At 32.8% G+C, this 22,722-nt stretch overlaps 1 protein-coding gene across 1 annotated transcript in view; it reads left to right on the forward strand.

Moving 5' to 3' along the window:
• LOC121467713 (probable basic-leucine zipper transcription factor G) overlaps positions 1-22,262 on the forward strand; it is a 35,309-nt gene extending 13,047 nt beyond the window's left edge. Inside the window, exon 2 of the mRNA XM_041709973.1 lies at positions 21,082-22,262. Coding sequence (XP_041565907.1) covers positions 21,082-22,247 — 1,166 coding nt within the window. The 3' untranslated portion in view covers positions 22,248-22,262. The remainder of the gene's footprint in view (positions 1-21,081) is intronic.
• The last annotated feature ends 460 nt before the right edge of the window (positions 22,263-22,722 follow it).

Raw genomic sequence — 22,722 nt, forward strand, 5'->3', positions numbered from 1 at the left:
AAGCAAAATTTACGATTCAAAACATGTGTCATTAGATAATAAAAAAAAATATTTCAAATCTATGAAGTATAACTTTTGTAATTAATTCCCTAAGTAACCACTTAGTTTCTCGGCTCGAGAGTAGAAGACCCCCTTAAATAGTTTTACTCGATTTTTACCGATTTTGACCATCGAGGTCTCATTTTACTAAAAAAAATAATGCTAACAAATTCGAAAAACGACGTTAATCAGCATCACTAGAATCGATCTAGCTATGTCCGTCTGTCCGTCCGTTTCCACAGCTGTTCAGATCAGCTGAAATCGGAAGGTGGATGTGCTCTGTGGAAATCGGAGTTTCACATTTTTTGTTGTTTAATTGCGAAAATAACTTGTTTTAAATTTTAGCGAAAATTGCGACGACGAAAGGGAGTGTTTTCGATGTTCCAACATCACACTTTGCTACACATATATGCCCCAAACACAAATCTCGCGTTGCCACCTCCTTCTCAGCCCACGCTCATGCAGGAGTCTCCATCCACTTCGCATGTTTTGCATGCGAATGCATCGGATCGAGTCATTCTTGCAACTGCTGTTGTGAGCGTCCAAACAAAAAGCGGCGAGTTTGTATTAGCTCGAGCGTTGCTCGACTCTGGTTCACAATTAAACTTTGTAACCGATGAGCTCGCTCAGAGGCTCAAAATTACAAGAGAGGACGTGTGCATGAGCTTGCGAGGCATTGGTGGAACTAATGCCCAAGCCACAAAAAAAATACACACGATTGTGCGAGTAGGGAACAGCCAATTGTCGTCCGATTTTTGGGTTATGAAAAATATTTCTGGTTATCATCCGGATCAAGCGGTGAACACCAGCGGGTGGAGGGTGCCTGAAAATATTCAGTTGGCAGATCCATTCTTCTTCAAGCCCCAAAAAATATATATGCTTATCGGCGCTGAAACATTCTTTGAACTTTTATCTATTGGCCAGATAAAGCAGGGGCCTGAATTCCCCATCCTACAAAAGACAGTTCTCGGCTGGATAGTGTCAGGCAGATGTGCCTCTGAAAATAATAAAAACGCTGAAAAAATGGTACATCTCAGCTGCCAGGAGGAAGCGTTGGAGTCAATTGACACAACCCTGCAGAAATTTTGGTCTGTGGAGGACTTGCCGCCCAAGGCTAAAGTCCATACTCCTGAGCAAGAACTCTGTCAACAACACATTGAGAAAAATACTCAAAGATTGTCGTCCGGTACATTTTCAGTTCGTTTGCCGTTCAAACCTGACCCAAATACTCTTGGTTCATCATACGAAGTTGCGAAACGTAGGTTTTTGTCGCTGAAGAATATGTATCTTGAATTCATGGAGGAATCTGTTTCTGTTATCCACAAATGAAAAAATAACAGAAACAGAATAATACTCCGCACTATTTCATTACGCACCAATGCATTCTACGATGCATCGTGCCGGACTTCCACGCAGTGTGCGTTGAATGACATCTGGATGGTAGGCCCAACTATCCAAGAGGAGCTGTACTCGACTCTGCTTCGGTTTATAATGCATACGTTTGCCCTTGCGGCTGACGTCGAAAAGATGTATCGCCAAGTGATGGTGGACGAAGCTGACCGAAACTTCCAGCTCAAAGTATGGAGACGAGATCCTTCTGAGTCCCTGAAAATCTTTAAGTTGAACACCGTTACATATGGAACTTCGCCAGCACCCTTTTGGCGATTCGGTGTTTAATGCGGCTAGGAGAGATGGCGCAAGCAACTCATCCAAAAGCCGCAAAGGTTATTCAGAATGAATTTTGTTTTGTTAACTGGCGCCGGATGCGTTGAGGACCTGCAAAGTTTTCGAGACGAAGTTTCTCAGGTCTTGCAAGAGGCAGTCTTTGAATTGGCAAAGTTGTTTTCCCAGAGTGCCCAGAGTTATCCGCATCTGATAGCACTGTAATGCCACTTATGGCAGACTCAGACGTATCTAAGACCCAATTTCGGTTGGATGACTCTTTCCTGGATCTTCGCGCGACAAAGCGAAATATTTTGTCGGTGGCTGCTCGACTTTTCGACCCACTTGGCCTCTTGTGTCCTTTGATCACAAAGGCAAAGATGTTGTTACAGAAACAGTGGCTTCGAAAATTAGATTGGGACGAGTCGCTACCGATGAAGTTGCTTACATCGTGGGAGACGTTTAAAGCGACGCTTCTGCAGCTGCCGAAAATTAAGGTATCGCGATTCGTCAACACAGATCCACAAGTCCCGATTTAAATACATGGTTTCGCTGACGCTTCCATGCGAGCGTATGGAGCGTGCATCTACGTTCGTACTCAAAATGCTAAAGGTTTGAAAGTGTCTTTATTGACCGCCAAATCGAAAGTGGCTTCCCTCAAGAGGAAAACTTTGCCTCGCCTTGAGCTGTGTGCAGCTCACCTTTTAGCAGATCTCTATAATCGTGTCAGGCCATTGCTAAATTGTCCAATTGAGAATGTATTCCTGTGGGCAGACTCCGAGATCACTTTACACTAAATCAAAACCCATCCCTCGTCGTTGTCGGTTTTTATTTTGAACCGTGTTGCAGAGATTCATTAATCAGAGAAAGCAATTTGGAGACACGTTCCCACGAAAGTCAACCCAGCAGACATAGTGTCCCGGGGATGTGACGTAGAGGAGCATACAACGTCCATTTGGTTCGTTGGGCCTTCGTTCTTGTTCGACTCAAAAAATAATTGGCCTGTAAATAGACATTTCGAACTGCCGGCTGATGAAGCTACGCAAATCGGCATTTGCTCTCGTAGTCAGCCCAGAGCCAAATTATATGCTTCAGAAAATAGAGTCCTTTTCGTCGCACCTGAAGCTTCTGAGAGTGCTCGTGTGGGGTTTCTGTTTTATTCAAAGGTGCAGAAAGGTGTCGAAGCCCTTTGAAAAAAGAATTTCGCCAAGAGAACTGGATTTCGCTTTTGAGAAAATTGTTGAAGCTATCCAATTTCATGAATTCAGGGACGACAAATATTCAAAAGCTAAACCCTTTTATTCAGGAAAAAAATTAGATTGGTGCTCCTCGACATTGCTACAAGTTGGCAGTCGGTTATTGAATGCTTCTATCCCGTACAAAGCCAAATGCCCGTTGTTACTCTCTAAAAGGTCACAGTTCGTCAGATCCTATGTGTCACACTTGCACGTTACGAATTGTCACGCTGGCCCACGAACGAGCTCTCGTAAGTCGTCTGCGCGAGAAAATATGGCTAGTTAATACTCAAAAAGACTGCCGACGAATAGTTCGGTCGTGCATGCGCTTCTTTCGCTGCAAGCCGCAACTGATGACAAAATTATGGGCAACTTGCCTGCAGATAGACTTCGAGCTCTCCGCCCGTTCAATATCAGTGGCGTCGATTTTTGTGGTCCCTTCAGCACAACGTACCATGGTAAGCCACCGTACAAGTCGTACGTGGCCTTGTTTGTCTGAGGCGACCCACTTAGAATTAGTGTCTGACCTAACCACTGATGCGTATTTGTTGGCATTTCAAAGGTTCGTGAGTCGTCGCGTGAAGGATGCGAGTTTGCGTTCATGCCCAAATCACCGCACTTCGGCGGACTATGAGAGGCAGGTGTGAAGTCAGCAAACCACCTGTTCCTCTTGGCCGCGGGGGAGCTCGGAACTCTCATCACCAGCGTGGAGGCCGTGCTCAACTCCAGGTCCCACGGAGCTCTACGCAGCGACCCGAACGACGGCAAGGCCGGACCCCTGGTCATCTGCTCATCGGCGGCCCTCTTCTGACCCCACCATCAGCGGCGCTCCCGGACCAGATCAGACTGACCTGCTTGCGACGATGGCGAGGTGTCTCGTCTCTCAGGCACAGGTTTTGGCAGCGATTGTCCCGGGAGATAGTGATCATTTGAACTCCATCGAAAACACTCCCTTTCGTCGTCGCAATTTTCGTTCAATTTTACGCAATTTATCTTCGCAATTAAAACCGCCGTCCCAGCTGCAGTCACACAAGTTTCGCGTTTCGTTTATTAATACAAAATAGTATTAAATTTTCACTACTCTCAATTGTTTGGTTGAAAGAGAAGTGAACTGTATTAATCCAACTTCAAACAGTCTCGATTACAAATGCAAATTTTTTAATAATTATAGTTATATATTTTTAACTCGAAGCTAAATAATTGATTTTGATACCAAGCTAAATAATTTATTTTTTCACCTTACGTTTTATAATAATATAAACGGTCTGGTTCGACTAATTCGGAAAAGTCCACCAATTCCGTGAATATAAAATCATAAAATTTATTTAAACTATTCATAAAAGGTTTTGGTGTGCATAAAATTCTGGGAAGAAAAAGGTTTTTGTGCAGTTATCCGGAGATTAATTTATTAAAAAAATTATTTAAAAAAGTTCTTCAGGGTACAGATCCTTTAAAGGCCCACGTTTTGCGGCAATTCATATGTTGCGAACACGACTTTTCATCGATGTACGAGAGTTACGTCTTTCCAACTTAATTGTCGACTAAGTTCAGGACTTGTGTGGAGAAAAGGAGGTACTATGTGAAGATAAGTAAGAAAAATAGCTCAATAGACTGTGGAAGAAGTAGATAATGGTTTCCCTTTTATACCCGACGTCCTGAAAATCTGAACAAAACTGTTATAATTTTCCCTAATGTGGAAACCGTTCCTTGAAAATGGTAACATTTTTTTCGCCTTAACCAATTGGAAAACTATTCAAAAATATAGTCCCGAAGTTTCATGGGTTTACTCCAAATATTTTCAAAGAAAAAGGACCCAGAACCACCGCACTTCATGCCGCGGCTTCGTATGTACCAAAACTTTAAGGATCGTTTTCAAAATTGCGAGCGAATTATTTAACCGATTTACTCAATTGCGTGAGTTGTCTAACTATTTTGATATCGAAAAACACAGGTAAAAATTACACTTTTTTCAAAATCCACTTCTACATCCCCAATTTTTCTAAATTCTCAAAACCCCTCTACTATGCGCATGATAAAACTTTCCTGATTAATAAAAAATTTACATTTTTCGTTTGGGATAAGAAGCCTAGCCAGAAAGTTGACTGCCGCAAAAAATGTCAATCAACCAGATCGTTGATATGTTTTTTCTGAAATAAAATAATTTGTATTTTGTAGTTAAATAATATATATTAACAAGCAAGGAAGCATACTTCGGCAAGCCGAAGTTCATATATCCTTGCAGCTATGGTAAAAATAATTATTCTTGAAAACATTTAAATTATGATTTACCTGCGTATATGTTTAAAAACACTATGGCAGCTGTATAATATCGTTTTCCGATTTTAATAAAATTAAAAGCGTAATTATGAACTTTCAAATTATTAATAAGTCAAAAAGAATTAAAAATAAAAATACAAAACAAAAAAGTAAAATTTTTTAAAAATATTTTTATTGTTTCCATGGGAGTTTTATGTTGTAGGCGTCCGATTTTGATGAAATTTATAGCGTAATTGTGAAATATTTAACCATTACTATATGTCGAAGACATTTTTTCACTTATTTTTCCGATTGTTCCTATGGGAGTTATATACTATAGTCGTCCGATCCGGCTCGTTCCGACTTATGTACTAATAGAAAGACAACTTTTGGGAAAGTTTCATGCAGATAGCTTTAAAACTGAGAGACTAGTTTGCGTAGAAACGGACGGACATGGCTAGATAGACTCTATTAATGAGGCTGATCAAAAATATAAATACTTTATAGGGTCGGAAAAATCTCCTTCACTGCGTTGCAAACTTCTGACTATTATTATAATGCCCTCTGCCAAAGATTTGTTAGTTATTCATCAAAAATGTAATCTCAAAAAACAAGGAGAGTCGATCTGGCCATGTCCGTCTGTACGTCCGTCCGTTTCTACACAAACTAGTCTCTCAGTTTTAAAGCTATCTGCATGACACTTCCAAAAGTTGTCTTCCTGTTGCAGGAAGTACATAAGTCGGAGCCAGCCGGATTGGACGGCTACATCATATAGCTCCCATAGGAACAACCGGGAAAAATAATGAAAAAAAATTATAACTTTGACTTTTTATAGTTTTTTTTAAAGTTCTTCGATATTTAGGGATGGTTTGTTATTTTTTAATTACGGTTAAAATTTGATCAAAATCGGACGACCATATCATATAGCTCCCATAAAAACAATCGGAATATAAAAAAAAAATTGTAACTTCACTAATTTTTAATATTTTGTTTAATGCTCGTAGACATTGTAATGGTATAAAAGTTTGATTCAAACATTTAATTATAATAAAATCGCAAAACATTGTCATATAGCTGCCACACGAATGTTTAAATAATTAAGATGAAAATCATTATAGCTTTAATGTTATTAAACATGTACGAACATGTTAAAAATGTCTTAGATTTAGATGTTTTAAAAATATTAAATTTACGCAATAGCTTCGTCTTGCCGATTGTATGAGAGTTGTTCAACGTTTAAAAATTTAACCCTAAATATATCCAGTATGTTCTTGAAATTAAACAAAAATACATAAATTTTATACCCGTCAAAAATGGAACAGCATTTTACAAAAAATAATAAAACCACATAGTCTGCGAATCTGGAGGAAGTTTTTGCATATCCTTGTTTCAGTATACATTGAGGGTGTCAGCATTCATCTAAGCAAGTTTTTACGGAAAAATGTTAAGAAGTTTTGTTTTTTCATGAATATATATTTAGGACGCAGTGTATTGCTCCTAAATAAAAAACAAAATTTTTCTTTCCGAAATGATGCAGAGATATATTTTGTTATACAGAAATTCCTCCTGGAAGATTTGGCGTAATTTTTTCAACAATTATCCACTTTATTTTAAGTTAACAGTCTGATTATATTTGACCTTTTCTACGGCAGCCATATGAGTTCGTGGTTGGATGTTGGTAAAAGTCGTTGAGTAAATAATTACTTGTATTTAAATGTACTCGCTAAAATTTTGAACACCACGCTTCAATAAATAAGTCAGTTTTTGTACTATGTTGCTAATAACAAATAGTATTAAATTAATTTTTATTGAGAGTGCTTTAAGGCTTACGTTTATTTCAAATTTGTACGGTATTGAAAATATTTATATTTCATTGTCTTTATATTTTTTGATCAGGTCAGGATTTAACGCTAACTAAGCTCTAAATCGTTTTCAATTTCCGCGATTTCTTTCTAAGTTATTTTTAATTTTTAAACATATAATATAACACAAGAACAAATTATGAAATGCTATTACTTTAAAATAAAAAAGGAAAACCATTTATACATTTTCTTGTAAAAAAAATGTTAAATACGCTTTAACTAAGGCATAAAAGCACAAATGTACTCGGTAACTATTGTGGCACTAAAACAAAAAAAAAGTTTTTTTTGATTTCGGACGCGACGTTTAAAAATGACAAAAGTAAAGCTGAAAATGGGCATTAAATATATTATTATTTAAGTTATTTACATTTTTATCTGAAAGCCTTTGGCTAAAACTTAGTTACGTGATATTTTGTTTGATCCAAAAGCATCCACAGAAGTCACTTAAACGAAAATTTAACAAAATGTTCCTCAGACAAATAGTTGGTGTTACTTATGTTTCAATGTAGTATATTTTAGTGCAACAGTAAGAAATGCCCTCTTATGTAATCGATTATCTAAATTTAATAATAATAATATTGTATTTACCAAAAAAAAAGAATCGTCAAATTGATTTTAGCTCTCCTGCAAAAACTAATAACTCAAAAAAGTTATTATAGGCCTTCAAAAAAAACCTCCCTTAAAAAGTGAAAAAAAACTAACAATCCTTCAAAATACCGACAGCCCGACAGCTATACATAACCAATTTGGGAAATAAATTAAATTTTCACTACTCTCAATTGTTTGGTTGAAAGAGAAGTGAACTGTATTAATCCAACTTCAAACAGTCTCGATTACAAATGCAAATTTTTTAATAAATATAGTTATATATTTTTAACTCGAAGCTAAATAATTGATTTTGATACCAAGCTAAATAATTTATTTTTTCACCTTACGTTTTATAATAATATAAACGGTCTGGTTCGACTAATTCGGAAAAGTCCACCAATTCCGTGAATATAAAATCATAAAATTTATTTAAACTATTCATAAAAGGTTTTGGTGTGCATAAAATTCTGGGAAGAAAAAGGTTTTTGTGCAGTTATCCGGAGATTAATTTATTAAAAAAATTATTTAAAAAAGTTCTTCAGGGTACAGATCCTTTAAAGGCCCACGTTTTGCGGCAATTCATATGTTGCGAACACGACTTTTCATCGATGTACGAGAGTTACGTCTTTCCAACTTAATTGTCGACTAAGTTCAGGACTTGTGTGGAGAAAAGGAGGTACTATGTGAAGATAAGTAAGAAAAATAGCTCAATAGACTGTGGAAGAAGTAGATAATGGTTTCCCTTTTATACCCGACGTCCTGAAAATCTGAACAAAACTGTTATAATTTTCCCTAATGTGGAAACCGTTCCTTGAAAATGGTAACATTTTTTTTCGCCTTAACCAATTGGAAAACTATTCAAAAATATAGTCCCGAAGTTTCATGGGTTTACTCCAAATATTTTCAAAGAAAAAGGACCCAGAACCACCGCACTTCATGCCGCGGCTTCGTATGTACCAAAACTTTAAGGATCGTTTTCAAAATTGCGAGCGAATTATTTAACCGATTTACTCAATTGCGTGAGTTGTCTAACTATTTTGATATCGAAAAACACAGGTAAAAATTACACTTTTTTCAAAATCCACTTCTACATCCCCAATTTTTCTAAATTCTCAAAACCCCTCTACTATGCGCATGATAAAACTTTCCTGATTAATAAAAAATTTACATTTTTCGTTTGGGATAAGAAGCCTAGCCAGAAAGTTGACTGCCGCAAAAAATGTCAATCAACCAGATCGTTGATATGTTTTTTCTGAAATAAAATAATTTGTATTTTGTAGTTAAATAATATATATTAACAAGCAAGGAAGCATACTTCGGCAAGCCGAAGTTCATATATCCTTGCAGCTATGGTAAAAATAATTATTCTTGAAAACATTTAAATTATGATTTACCTGCGTATATGTTTAAAAACACTATGGCAGCTGTATAATATCGTTTTCCGATTTTAATAAAATTAAAAGCGTAATTATGAACTTTCAAATTATTAATAAGTCAAAAAGAATTAAAAATAAAAATACAAAACAAAAAAGTAAAATTTTTTAAAAATATTTTTATTGTTTCCATGGGAGTTTTATGTTGTAGGCGTCCGATTTTGATGAAATTTATAGCGTAATTGTGAAATATTTAACCATTACTATATGTCGAAGACATTTTTTCACTTATTTTTCCGATTGTTCCTATGGGAGTTATATACTATAGTCGTCCGATCCGGCTCGTTCCGACTTATGTACTAATAGAAAGACAACTTTTGGGAAAGTTTCATGCAGATAGCTTTAAAACTGAGAGACTAGTTTGCGTAGAAACGGACGGACATGGCTAGATAGACTCTATTAATGAGGCTGATCAAAAATATAAATACTTTATAGGGTCGGAAAAATCTCCTTCACTGCGTTGCAAACTTCTGACTGTTATTATAATGCCCTCTGCCAAAGATTTGTTAGTTATTCATCAAAAATGTAATCTCAAAAAACAAGGAGAGTCGATCTGGCCATGTCCGTCTGTACGTCCGTCCGTTTCTACACAAACTAGTCTCTCAGTTTTAAAGCTATCTGCATGACACTTCCAAAAGTTGTCTTCCTGTTGCAGGAAGTACATAAGTCGGAGCCAGCCGGATTGGACGGCTACATCATATAGCTCCCATAGGAACAACCGGGAAAAATAATGAAAAAAAATTATAACTTTGACTTTTTATAGTTTTTTTTAAAGTTCTTCGATATTTAGGGATGGTTTGTTATTTTTTAATTACGGTTAAAATTTGATCAAAATCGGACGACCATATCATATAGCTCCCATAAAAACAATCGGAATATAAAAAAAAATTGTAACTTCACTAATTTTTAATATTTTGTTTAATGCTCGTAGACATTGTAATGGTATAAAAGTTTGATTCAAACATTTAATTATAATAAAATCGCAAAACATTGTCATATAGCTGCCACACGAATGTTTAAATAATTAAGATGAAAATCATTATAGCTTTAATGTTATTAAACATGTACGAACATGTTAAAAATGTCTTAGATTTAGATGTTTTAAAAATATTAAATTTACGCAATAGCTTCGTCTTGCCGATTGTATGAGAGTTGTTCAACGTTTAAAAATTTAACCCTAAATATATCCAGTATGTTCTTGAAATTAAACAAAAATACATAAATTTTATACCCGTCAAAAATGGAACAGCATTTTACAAAAAATAATAAAACCACATAGTCTGCGAATCTGGAGGAAGTTTTTGCATATCCTTGTTTCAGTATACATTGAGGGTGTCAGCATTCATCTAAGCAAGTTTTTACGGAAAAATGTTAAGAAGTTTTGTTTTTTCATGAATATATATTTAGGACGCAGTGTATTGCTCCTAAATAAAAAACAAAATTTTTCTTTCCGAAATGATGCAGAGATATATTTTGTTATACAGAAATTCCTCCTGGAAGATTTGGCGTAATTTTTTCAACAATTATCCACTTTATTTTAAGTTAACAGTCTGATTATATTTGACCTTTTCTACGGCAGCCATATGAGTTCGTGGTTGGATGTTGGTAAAAGTCGTTGAGTAAATAATTACTTGTATTTAAATGTACTCGCTAAAATTTTGAACACCACGCTTCAATAAATAAGTCAGTTTTTGTACTATGTTGCTAATAACAAATAGTATTAAATTAATTTTTATTGAGAGTGCTTTAAGGCTTACGTTTATTTCAAATTTGTACGGTATTGAAAATATTTATATTTCATTGTCTTTATATTTTTTGATCAGGTCAGGATTTAACGCTAACTAAGCTCTAAATCGTTTTCAATTTCCGCGATTTCTTTCTAAGTTATTTTTAATTTTTAAACATATAATATAACACAAGAACAAATTATGAAATGCTATTACTTTAAAATAAAAAAGGAAAACCATTTATACATTTTCTTGTAAAAAAAATGTTAAATACGCTTTAACTAAGGCATAAAAGCACAAATGTACTCGGTAACTATTGTGGCACTAAAACAAAAAAAAAGTTTTTTTTGATTTCGGACGCGACGTTTAAAAATGACAAAAGTAAAGCTGAAAATGGGCATTAAATATATTATTATTTAAGTTATTTACATTTTTATCTGAAAGCCTTTGGCTAAAACTTAGTTACGTGATATTTTGTTTGATCCAAAAGCATCCACAGAAGTCACTTAAACGAAAATTTAACAAAATGTTCCTCAGACAAATAGTTGGTGTTACTTATGTTTCAATGTAGTATATTTTAGTGCAACAGTAAGAAATGCCCTCTTATGTAATCGATTATCTAAATTTAATAATAATAATATTGTATTTACCAAAAAAAAAGAATCGTCAAATTGATTTTAGCTCTCCTGCAAAAACTAATAACTCAAAAAAGTTATTATAGGCCTTCAAAAAAAACCTCCCTTAAAAAGTGAAAAAAAACTAACAATCCTTCAAAATACCGACAGCCCGACAGCTATACATAACCAATTTGGGAAATAAATTAAATTTTCACTACTCTCAATTGTTTGGTTGAAAGAGAAGTGAACTGTATTAATCCAACTTCAAACAGTCTCGATTACAAATGCAAATTTTTTAATAAATATAGTTATATATTTTTAACTCGAAGCTAAATAATTGATTTTGATACCAAGCTAAATAATTTATTTTTTCACCTTACGTTTTATAATAATATAAACGGTCTGGTTCGACTAATTCGGAAAAGTCCACCAATTCCGTGAATATAAAATCATAAAATTTATTTAAACTATTCATAAAAGGTTTTGGTGTGCATAAAATTCTGGGAAGAAAAAGGTTTTTGTGCAGTTATCCGGAGATTAATTTATTAAAAAAATTATTTAAAAAAGTTCTTCAGGGTACAGATCCTTTAAAGGCCCACGTTTTGCGGCAATTCATATGTTGCGAACACGACTTTTCATCGATGTACGAGAGTTACGTCTTTCCAACTTAATTGTCGACTAAGTTCAGGACTTGTGTGGAGAAAAGGAGGTACTATGTGAAGATAAGTAAGAAAAATAGCTCAATAGACTGTGGAAGAAGTAGATAATGGTTTCCCTTTTATACCCGACGTCCTGAAAATCTGAACAAAACTGTTATAATTTTCCCTAATGTGGAAACCGTTCCTTGAAAATGGTAACATTTTTTTTCGCCTTAACCAATTGGAAAACTATTCAAAAATATAGTCCCGAAATTTCATGGGTTTACTCCAAATATTTTCAAAGAAAAAGGACCCAGAACCACCGCACTTCATGCCGCGGCTTCGTATGTACCAAAACTTTAAAGATCGTGTTCAAAATTGCGAGCGAATTATTTAACCGATTTACTCAATTGCGTGAGTTGTCTAACTATTTTGATATCGAAAAACACAGGTAAAAATTACACTTTTTCAAAATCCACTTCTACATCCCCAATTTTTCTAAATTCTCAAAACCCCTCTACTATGCGCATGATAAAACTTTCCTGATTAATAAAAAATTTACATTTTTCGTTTGGGATAAGAAGCCTAGCCAGAAAGTTGACTGCCGCAAAAAATGTCAATCAACCAGATCGTTGATATGTTTTTTCTGAAATAAAATAATTTGTATTTTGTAGTTAAATAATATATATTAACAAGCAAGGAAGCATACTTCGGCAAGCCGAAGTTCATATATCCTTGCAGCTATGGTAAAAATAATTATTCTTGAAAACATTTAAATTATGATTTACCTGCGTATATGTTTAAAAACACTATGGCAGCTGTATAATATCGTTTTCCGATTTTAATAAAATTAAAGGCGTAATTATGAACTTTCAAATTATTAATAAGTCAAAAAGAATTAAAAATAAAAATACAAAACAAAAAAGTAACATTTTTTAAAAATATTTTTATTGTTTCCATGGGAGTTTTATGTTGTAGGCGTCCGATTTTGATGAAATTTATAGCGTAATTGTGAAATATTTAACCATTACTATATGTCGAAGACATTTTTTCACTTATTTTTCCGATTGTTCCTATGGGAGTTATATACTATAGTCGTCCGATGACACTTCCAAAAGTTGTCTTCCTGTTGCAGGAAGTACATAAGTCGGAGCCAGCCGGATTGGACGGCTACATCATATAGCTCCCATAGGAACAACCGGGAAAAATAATGAAAAACAAGAAAGAAAGCAAACTTCGGCAAGCCGAAGTTCATATACCCTTGCAGCTATTGCATGAATTAAATACTTTAGAAAATATTTAAATTATAATTTACTTGAGTATATGCTGAAAAACATTGAAACTATGATGATTTGCAGCTCAATTATAAGATAGTTATTTTATATATTTTTATTATTTCTATGGGAGCTATATGATATAGACGTCCGATTTTGATAAAATTTAAACCATAATTCTGAAATAATTAAACATTGCTATATGTCGAAGAACTAAACAAAAAATTATAAAACAGAAAAGTTATAATTTTTTTTCATTTATTTTTCCGATTGTTCCTATGGGAGCTATATGCTATAGTCGTCCGATTTTGATGAAAATTAAAACATAATTCTGAAATACTTAACCATTACTATATCTCGAAGAGCTAAACAAAAAATTAAAAAACAGCAAAATTATAATTTTTTTTCATTTATTTTTCCGATTGTTCCTATGGGAGCTATATGCTATAGTCTTCCGATTTTAATGAAATTTAAACCGTAAATCGGAAATATTTAACCATTACTAAATGTCGAAGAACTAAACAAAAAATTAAAAAACAGCAAAGTTATAATTTTTTTTCATTTATTTTTCCGATTGTTCCTATGGGAGCTATATGCTATAGTCGTCCGATCCGGCTCGTTCCGACTTATATACTACCTGCAATAGAAAGACAACTTTTGGGAAAGTTTCATGCAGATAGCTTTAAAACTGAGAGACTAGTTTGCATATAAACGGACGGACAGACGGACAGACGGACATGGCTAGATCGACTCGCCTAGTGATGCTGATCAAGAATATATATACTTTATAGGGTCGGAGATGTCTCCTTCACTGCGTTGCAAACTTCTGACTGAAATTATAATACCCTCTGCAAGGGTATAAAAATTATAACTTTGACTTTTTATAGTTTTTTTAAAGTTCTTCGATATTTAGGGATGGTTTGTTATTTTTTAATTACGGTTAAAATTTGATCAAAATCGGACGACCATATCATATAGCTCCCATAAAAACAATCGGAATATAAAAAAAAATTGTAACTTCACTAATTTTTAATATTTTGTTTAATGCTCGTAGACATTGTAATGGTATAAAAGTTTGATTCAAACATTTAATTATAATAAAATCGCAAAACATTGTCATATAGCTGCCACACGAATGTTTAAATAATTAAGATGAAAATCATTATAGCTTTAATGTTATTAAACATGTACGAACATGTTAAAAATGTCTTAGATTTAGATGTTTTAAAAATATTAAATTTACGCTATAGCTTCGTCTTGCCGATTGTATGAGAGTTGTTCAACGTTTAAAAATTTAACCCTAAATATATCCAGTATGTTCTTGAAATTAAACAAAAATACATAAATTTTATACCCGTCAAAAATGGAACAGCATTTTACAAAAAATAATAAAACCACATAGTCTGCGAATCTGGAGGAAGTTTTTGCACATCCTTGTTTCAGTATACATTGAGGGTGTCAGCATTCATCTAAGCAAGTTTTTACGGAAAAATGTTAAGAAGTTTTGTTTTTTCATGAATATATATTTAGGACGCAGTGTATTGCTCCTAAATAAAAAACAAAATTTTTCTTTCCGAAATGATGCAGAGATATATTTTGTTATACAGAAATTCCTCCTGGAAGATTTGGCGTAATTTTTTCAACAATTATTCACTTTATTTTAAGTTAACAGTCTGATTATATTTGACCTTTTCTACGGCAGCCATATGAGTTCGTGGTTGGATGTTGGTAAAAGTCGTTGAGTAAATAATTACTTGTATTTAAATGTACTCGCTAAAATTTTGAACACCACGCTTCAATAAATAGGTCAGTTTTTGTACTATGTTGCTAATAACAAATAGTATTAAATTAATTTTTATTGAGAGTGCTTTAAGGCTTACGTTTATTTCAAATTTGTACGGTATTGAAAATATTTATATTTCATTGTCTTTATATTTTTTGATCAGGTCAGGATTTAACGCTAACTAAGCTCTAAATCGTTTTCAATTTCCGCGATTTCTTTCTAAGTTATTTTTAATTTTTAAACATATAATATAACACAAGAACAAATTATGAAATGCTATTACTTTAAAATAAAAAAGGAAAACCATTTATACATTTTCTTGTAAAAAAAATGTTAAATACGCTTTAACTAAGGCATAAAAGCACAAATGTACTCGGTAACTATTGTGGCACTAAAACAAAAAAAAAAGTTTTTTTTGATTTCGGACGCGACGTTTAAAAATGACAAAAGTAAAGCTGAAAATGGGCATTAAATATATTATTATTTAAGTTATTTACATTTTTATCTGAAAGCCTTTGGCTAAAACTTAGTTACGTGATATTTTGTTTGATCCAAAAGCATCCACAGAAGCCACTTAAACGAAAATTTAACAAAATGTTCCTCAGACAAATAGTTGGTGTTACTTATGTTTCAATGTAGTATATTTTAGTGCAACAGTAAGAAATGCCCTCTTATGTAATCGATTATCTAAATTTAATAATAATAATATTGTATTTACCAAAAAAAAAGAATCGTCAAATTGAATTTAGCTCACCTGCAAAAACTAATAACTCAAAAAAGTTATTATAGGCCTTCAAAAAAAACCTCCCTTAAAAAGTGAAAAAAAACTAACAATCCTTCAAAATACCGACAGCCCGACAGCTATACATAACCAATTTGGGAAATAAATTAAATTTTCACTACTCTCAATTGTTTGGTTGAAAGAGAAGTGAACTGTATTAATCCAACTTCAAACAGTCTCGATTACAAATGCAAATTTTTTAATAAATATAGTTATATATTTTTAACTCGAAGCTAAATAATTGATTTTGATACCAAGCTAAATAATTTATTTTTTCACCTTACGTTTTATAATAATATAAACGGTCTGGTTCGACTAATTCGGAAAAGTCCACCAATTCCGTGAATATAAAATCATAAAATTTATTTAAACTATTCATAAAAGGTTTTGGTGTGCATAAAATTCTGGGAAGAAAAAGGTTTTTGTGCAGTTATCCGGAGATTAATTTATTAAAAAAATTATTTAAAAAAGTTCTTCAGGGTACAGATCCTTTAAAGGCCCACGTTTTGCGGCAATTCATATGTTGCGAACACGACTTTTCATCGATGTACGAGAGTTACGTCTTTCCAACTTAATTGTCGACTAAGTTCAGGACTTGTGTGGAGAAAAGGAGGTACTATGTGAAGATAAGTAAGAAAAATAGCTCAATAGACTGTGGAAGAAGTAGATAATGGTTTCCCTTTTATACCCGACGTCCTGAAAATCTGAACAAAACTGTTATAATTTTCCCTAATGTGGAAACCGTTCCTTGAAAATGGTAACATTTTTTTCGCCTTAACCAATTGGAAAACTATTCAAAAATATAGTCCCGAAGTTTCATGGGTTTACTCCAAATATTTTCAAAGAAAAAGGACCCAGAACCACCGCACTTCATGCCGCGGCTTCGTATGTACCAAAACTTTAAAGATCGTTTTCAAAATTGCGAGCGAATTATTTAACCGATTTACTCAATTGCGTGAGTTGTCTAACTATTTTGATATCGAAAAACACAGGTAAAAATTACACTTTTTTCAAAATCCACTTCTACATCCCCAATTTTTCTAAATTCTCAAAACCCCTCTACTATGCGCATGATAAAACTTTCCTGATTAATAAAAAATTTACATTTTTCGTTTGGGATAAGAAGCCTAGCCAGAAAGTTGACTGCCGCAAAAAATGTCAATCAACCAGATCGTTGATATGTTTTTTCTGAAATAAAATAATTTGTATTTTGTAGTTAAATAATATATATTAACAAGCAAGGAAGCATACTTCGGCAAGCCGAAGTTCATATATCCTTGCAGCTATGGTAAAAATAATTATTCTTGAAAACATTTAAATTATGATTTACCTGCGTATATGTTTAAAAACACTATGGCAGCTGTATAATATCGTTTTCCGATTTTAATAAAATTAAAGGCGTAATTATGAACTTTCAAATTATTAATAAGTCAAAAAGAATTAAAAATAAAAATACAAAACAAAAAAGTAACATTTTTTAAAAATATTTTTATTGTTTCCATGGGAGCTTTATGTTGTAGGCGTCCGATTTTGATGAAATTTATAGCGTAATTGTGAAATATTTAACCATTACTATATGTCGAAGACATTTTTTCACTTATTTTTCCGATTGTTCCTATGGGAGTTATATACTATAGTCGTCCGATGACACTTCCAAAAGTTGTCTTCCTGTTGCAGGAAGTACATAAGTCGGAGCCAGCCGGATTGGACGGCTACATCATATAGCTCCCATAGGAACAACCGGGAAAAATAATGAAAAACAAGAAAGAAAGCAAACTTCGGCAAGCCGAAGTTCATATACCCTTGCAGCTATTGCATGAATTAAATACTTTAGAAAATATTTAAATTATAATTTACTTGAGTATATGCTGAAAAACATTGAAACTATGATGATTTGCAGCTCAATTATAAGATAGTTATTTTATATATTTTTATTATTTCTATGGGAGCTATATGATATAGACGTCCGATTTTGATAAAATTTAAACCATAATTCTGAAATAATTAAACATTGCTATATGTCGAAGAACTAAACAAAAAATTATAAAACAGAAAAGTTATAATTTTTTTTCATTTATTTTTCCGATTGTTCCTATGGGAGCTATATGCTATAGTCGTCCGATTTTGATGAAAATTAAAACATAATTCTGAAATACTTAACCATTACTATATCTCGAAGAGCTAAACAAAAAATTAAAAAACAGCAAAATTATAATTTTTTTTCATTTATTTTTCCGATTGTTCCTATGGGAGCTATATGCTATAGTCTTCCGATTTTAATGAAATTTAAACCGTAAATCGGAAATATTTAACCATTACTAAATGTCGAAGAACTAAACAAAAAATTAAAAAACAGCAAAGTTATAATTTTTTTCATTTATTTTTCCGATTGTTCCTATGGGAGCTATATGCTATAGTCGTCCGATCCGGCTCGTTCCGACTTATATACTACCTGCAATAGAAAGACAACTTTTGGGAAAGTTTCATGCAGATAGCTTTAAAACTGAGAGACTAGTTTGCATATAAACGGACGGACAGACGGACAGACGGACATGGCTAGATCGACTCGCCTAGTGATGCTGATCAAGAATATATATACTTTATAGGGTCGGAGATGTCTCCTTCACTGCGTTGCAAACTTCTGACTGAAATTATAATACCCTCTGCAAGGGTATAAAAATTATAACTTTGACTTTTTATAGTTTTTTTAAAGTTCTTCGATATTTAGGGATGGTTTGTTATTTTTTAATTACGGTTAAAATTTGATCAAAATCGGACGACCATATCATATAGCTCCCATAAAAACAATCGGAATATAAAAAAAAATTGTAACTTCACTAATTTTTAATATTTTGTTTAATGCTCGTAGACATTGTAATGGTATAAAAGTTTGATTCAAACATTTAATTATAATAAAATCGCAAAACATTGTCATATAGCTGCCACACGAATGTTTAAATAATTAAGATGAAAATCATTATAGCTTTAATGTTATTAAACATGTACGAACATGTTAAAAATGTCTTAGATTTAGATGTTTTAAAAATATTAAATTTACGCTATAGCTTCGTCTTGCCGATTGTATGAGAGTTGTTCAACGTTTAAAAATTTAACCCTAAATATATCCAGTATGTTCTTGAAATTAAACAAAAATACATAAATTTTATACCCGTCAAAAATGGAACAGCATTTTACAAAAAATAATAAAACCACATAGTCTGCGAATCTGGAGGAAGTTTTTGCACATCCTTGTTTCAGTATACATTGAGGGTGTCAGCATTCATCTAAGCAAGTTTTTACGGAAAAATGTTAAGAAGTTTTGTTTTTTCATGAATATATATTTAGGACGCAGTGTATTGCTCCTAAATAAAAAACAAAATTTTTCTTTCCGAAATGATGCAGAGATATATTTTGTTATACAGAAATTCCTTCTGGAAGATTTGGCGTAATTTTTTCAACAATTATTCACTTTATTTTAAGTTAACAGTCTGATTATATTTGACCTTTTCTACGGCAGCCATATGAGTTCGTGGTTGGATGTTGGTAAAAGTCGTTGAGTAAATAATTACTTGTATTTAAATGTACTCGTTAAAATTTTGAACACCACGCTTCAATAAATAAGTCAGTTTTTGTACTATGTTGCTAATAACAAATAGTATTAAATTAATTTTTATTGAGAGTGCTTTAAGGCTTACGTTTATTTCAAATTTGTACGGTATTGAAAATATTTATATTTCATTGTCTTTATATTTTTTGATCAGGTCAGGATTTAACGCTAACTAAGCTCTAAATCGTTTTCAATTTCCGCGATTTCTTTCTAAGTTATTTTTAATTTTTAAACATATAATATAACACAAGAACAAATTATGAAATGCTATTACTTTAAAATAAAAAAGGAAAACCATTTATACATTTTCTTGTAAAAAAAATGTTAAATACGCTTTAACTAAGGCATAAAAGCACAAATGTACTCGGTAACTATTGTGGCACTAAAACAAAAAAAAAGTTTTTTTTGATTTCGGACGCGACGTTTAAAAAAGACAAAAGTAAAGCTGAAAATGGGCATTAAATATATTATTATTTAAGTTATTTACATTTTTATCTGAAAGCCTTTGGCTAAAACTTAGTTACGTGATATTTTGTTTGATCCAAAAGCATCCACAGAAGCCACTTAAACGAAAATTTAACAAAATGTTCCTCAGACAAATAGTTGGTGTTACTTATGTTTCAATGTAGTATATTTTAGTGCAACAGTAAGAAATGCCCTCTTATGTAATCGATTATCTAAATTTAATAATAATAATATTGTATTTACCAAAAAAAAGAATCGTCAAATTGAATTTAGCTCTCCTGCAAAAACTAATAACTCAAAAAAGTTATTATAGGCCTTCAAAAAAAACCTCCCTTAAAAAGTGAAAAAAAACTAACAATCCTTCAAAATACCGACAGCCCGACAGCTATACATAACCAATTTGGGAAATAAATTAATAGAGAAAATTATTAAATACAAATTTATCACATTTTTTTAAACTTTTATGGTTTTTAAAGTATTCCGTACTCAGAAATTAGAAATGTATACCTACTTTCAACAGTAACCTGCTTCGTAGTTTAATACACCGTCTGTAAATGCTGCGTAACACAAAGCAGGTAACACACTCTTCCGAATAAACTCAGACACTTTTTGAAACCCCAGGCCATGTTTCTTTATTTGCAGTTAGTATAGACGATCAATTCTATATGCAAACAAGAAACGCAATAGTCGAGCTTCCCGATTATTAGATATCCGTTACACAGCTAACAAACTAAATACTCCTCTACAAAATCGGGGTCTAGATGGCGCCTTCTGTCAAACTGTCGAAAGTGCAGCACCCCCAGTCCCTGGTAACAATTCATTCGTTCTGTCTCCCTAGATCAGCGATCATCTGTGGCCTATTTAACGTATGATATTGTTCTGCCGGCAGAGCCAGATTACTTAATAAGTCATTAACTTTTTAAAAAATAAAAGTTTTGTGTTTACCGAGAGAGGTTTAACACGCTCTAAATGACATGACAGATTTTCGCGAATTGCAGACGTTAGAGTTGTTTCATAGTTGTGGATCTGTAGGAAAGTTTTCCTTCTTGTTTATAATTTTTTTTATTAATATATAATTTAAAATTATTCATAATAATTAAATTCTATTTTTCAGGCGAATTATCGTTGTTAAGGGTGACACCTCAAAATGAATACGATAATACTGTTTTGGATGACTTTATGAACGCATCAGTCGATATATCGCTAGACCTTAATGATTTGATACCTGACTTTCAAAAAGAACCAATATTCTCAGGACCGCATTACTCGTCAAACTTAATAAGAGACGTATCAGATTGTAGCTTAAATATACTACCTTCAATTTCTTCGTTTCCTTGCTCAAAACAAAATTATTCTATGTGTTTTGCTGAATATCCGGAAAATGTAAACGAAACTAATAAATACTTGAGTTCCGACGACAAGAAACTTCAATTAGAAAGTGGAAACAGTGGACGTCAAATGCATGATCGCTATACACCATCTCCTACAGGAAGTTGTAGCAGTTCAAGTGGCAGTTCAACAAGTGGAATACAGAGCGATGTATCGTATGTCTCGCTTAAAAGGAAACTCGAGGGAATCTCTGTTAAAGCAGATAAATTTGGATCAATTTTTAAAACTATTGAATATGCGAGAAATAATAAAGACTTAAATGGTATTCATTCAAACTTACCTGATATTGAAGAGTCATTTCATAAACCATCGCAAGAGCTGGATGTTAGTACATATAATATTTCAAGGAATTATCCATCTTCCAATTTCAAGCCAATAAATAATAATACATCTTCGGAGCCCCAACAATTTGAAATATCGCCAGCTGTATTGCCAGCAATTGAGCAACCTAAACCGAAAACTATATTTTTACCTCCAAATGACTATAAAGCCCTTATGCAAAAGATACAACATAACGAAACTAAGGCTTCCAAAATTAATGGTAGTTTAGGAACTAAAACTCCTAATATTGCTACGAAGAAAAGTAATGTTAATGAAATGCAATTATTGGAGGAAACCCATGCCCACATAGAGGAAAAAGAAAGCACACATTCACATTTTGGTCCTAAATTTGAATTATACAATACTCTTACAATCAATGAAAAGATATACAAAAAACAACAACGTATGATAAGAAACCGGGAATCTGCTACTTTATCTCGTAAAAAAAGAAAGGACTATGTTGTTTCGTTGGAAACTCGGATAAACAAACTTGAAGAAGAATATAAGATTCTAAAAATAGTAAGTATCAACATTTATTTGTTAGAAAAAAAAAATAGTAAGTTGTTATGATATATTCCTTTTAAAGGTGCTATACAAAGGTAGACAAAAATATATTAAAAAGAATTTTTCAATTTAGGGATACAAATTTAATACATTAATAATATAGTTAAATTTAAAAAAATTTTAAGAGCTCAATGTTGCGGATATAAGGTACATTAAAAAGGACCATGACTTAAAGAATCTATGCTGACGGGGCACAAATAATCCTTAGGAACTGTTAAAAAATACGCAAACAACTCTCGTTTATGCAAGAGTAACAGCTGTTTTTTTTAAGCAAAAAACAGTTTTAGTTAAGTTAAGGTACAACAAAATTTCTAAATCCCTTAAAAAAAAAGACTAGTAACAGTTATTTAAAAACCGGCGCACTTCACTATAAAGTTCTAATGTTTTTCTTAGTTTCGTACTCTTTTAAAAATATACCCTCGGGCCAGAATCTGGTGATTAACTATCTTGCAGGATGGTGCTTTTCTAGCTTAAAAGAGAT

The sequence above is a fragment of the Drosophila elegans genome, unplaced genomic scaffold (genome assembly GCF_018152505.1).
Source record: "Drosophila elegans isolate 14027-0461.03 unplaced genomic scaffold, ASM1815250v1 contig_524, whole genome shotgun sequence".
NCBI lineage: Eukaryota > Metazoa > Arthropoda > Insecta > Diptera > Drosophilidae > Drosophila > Drosophila elegans.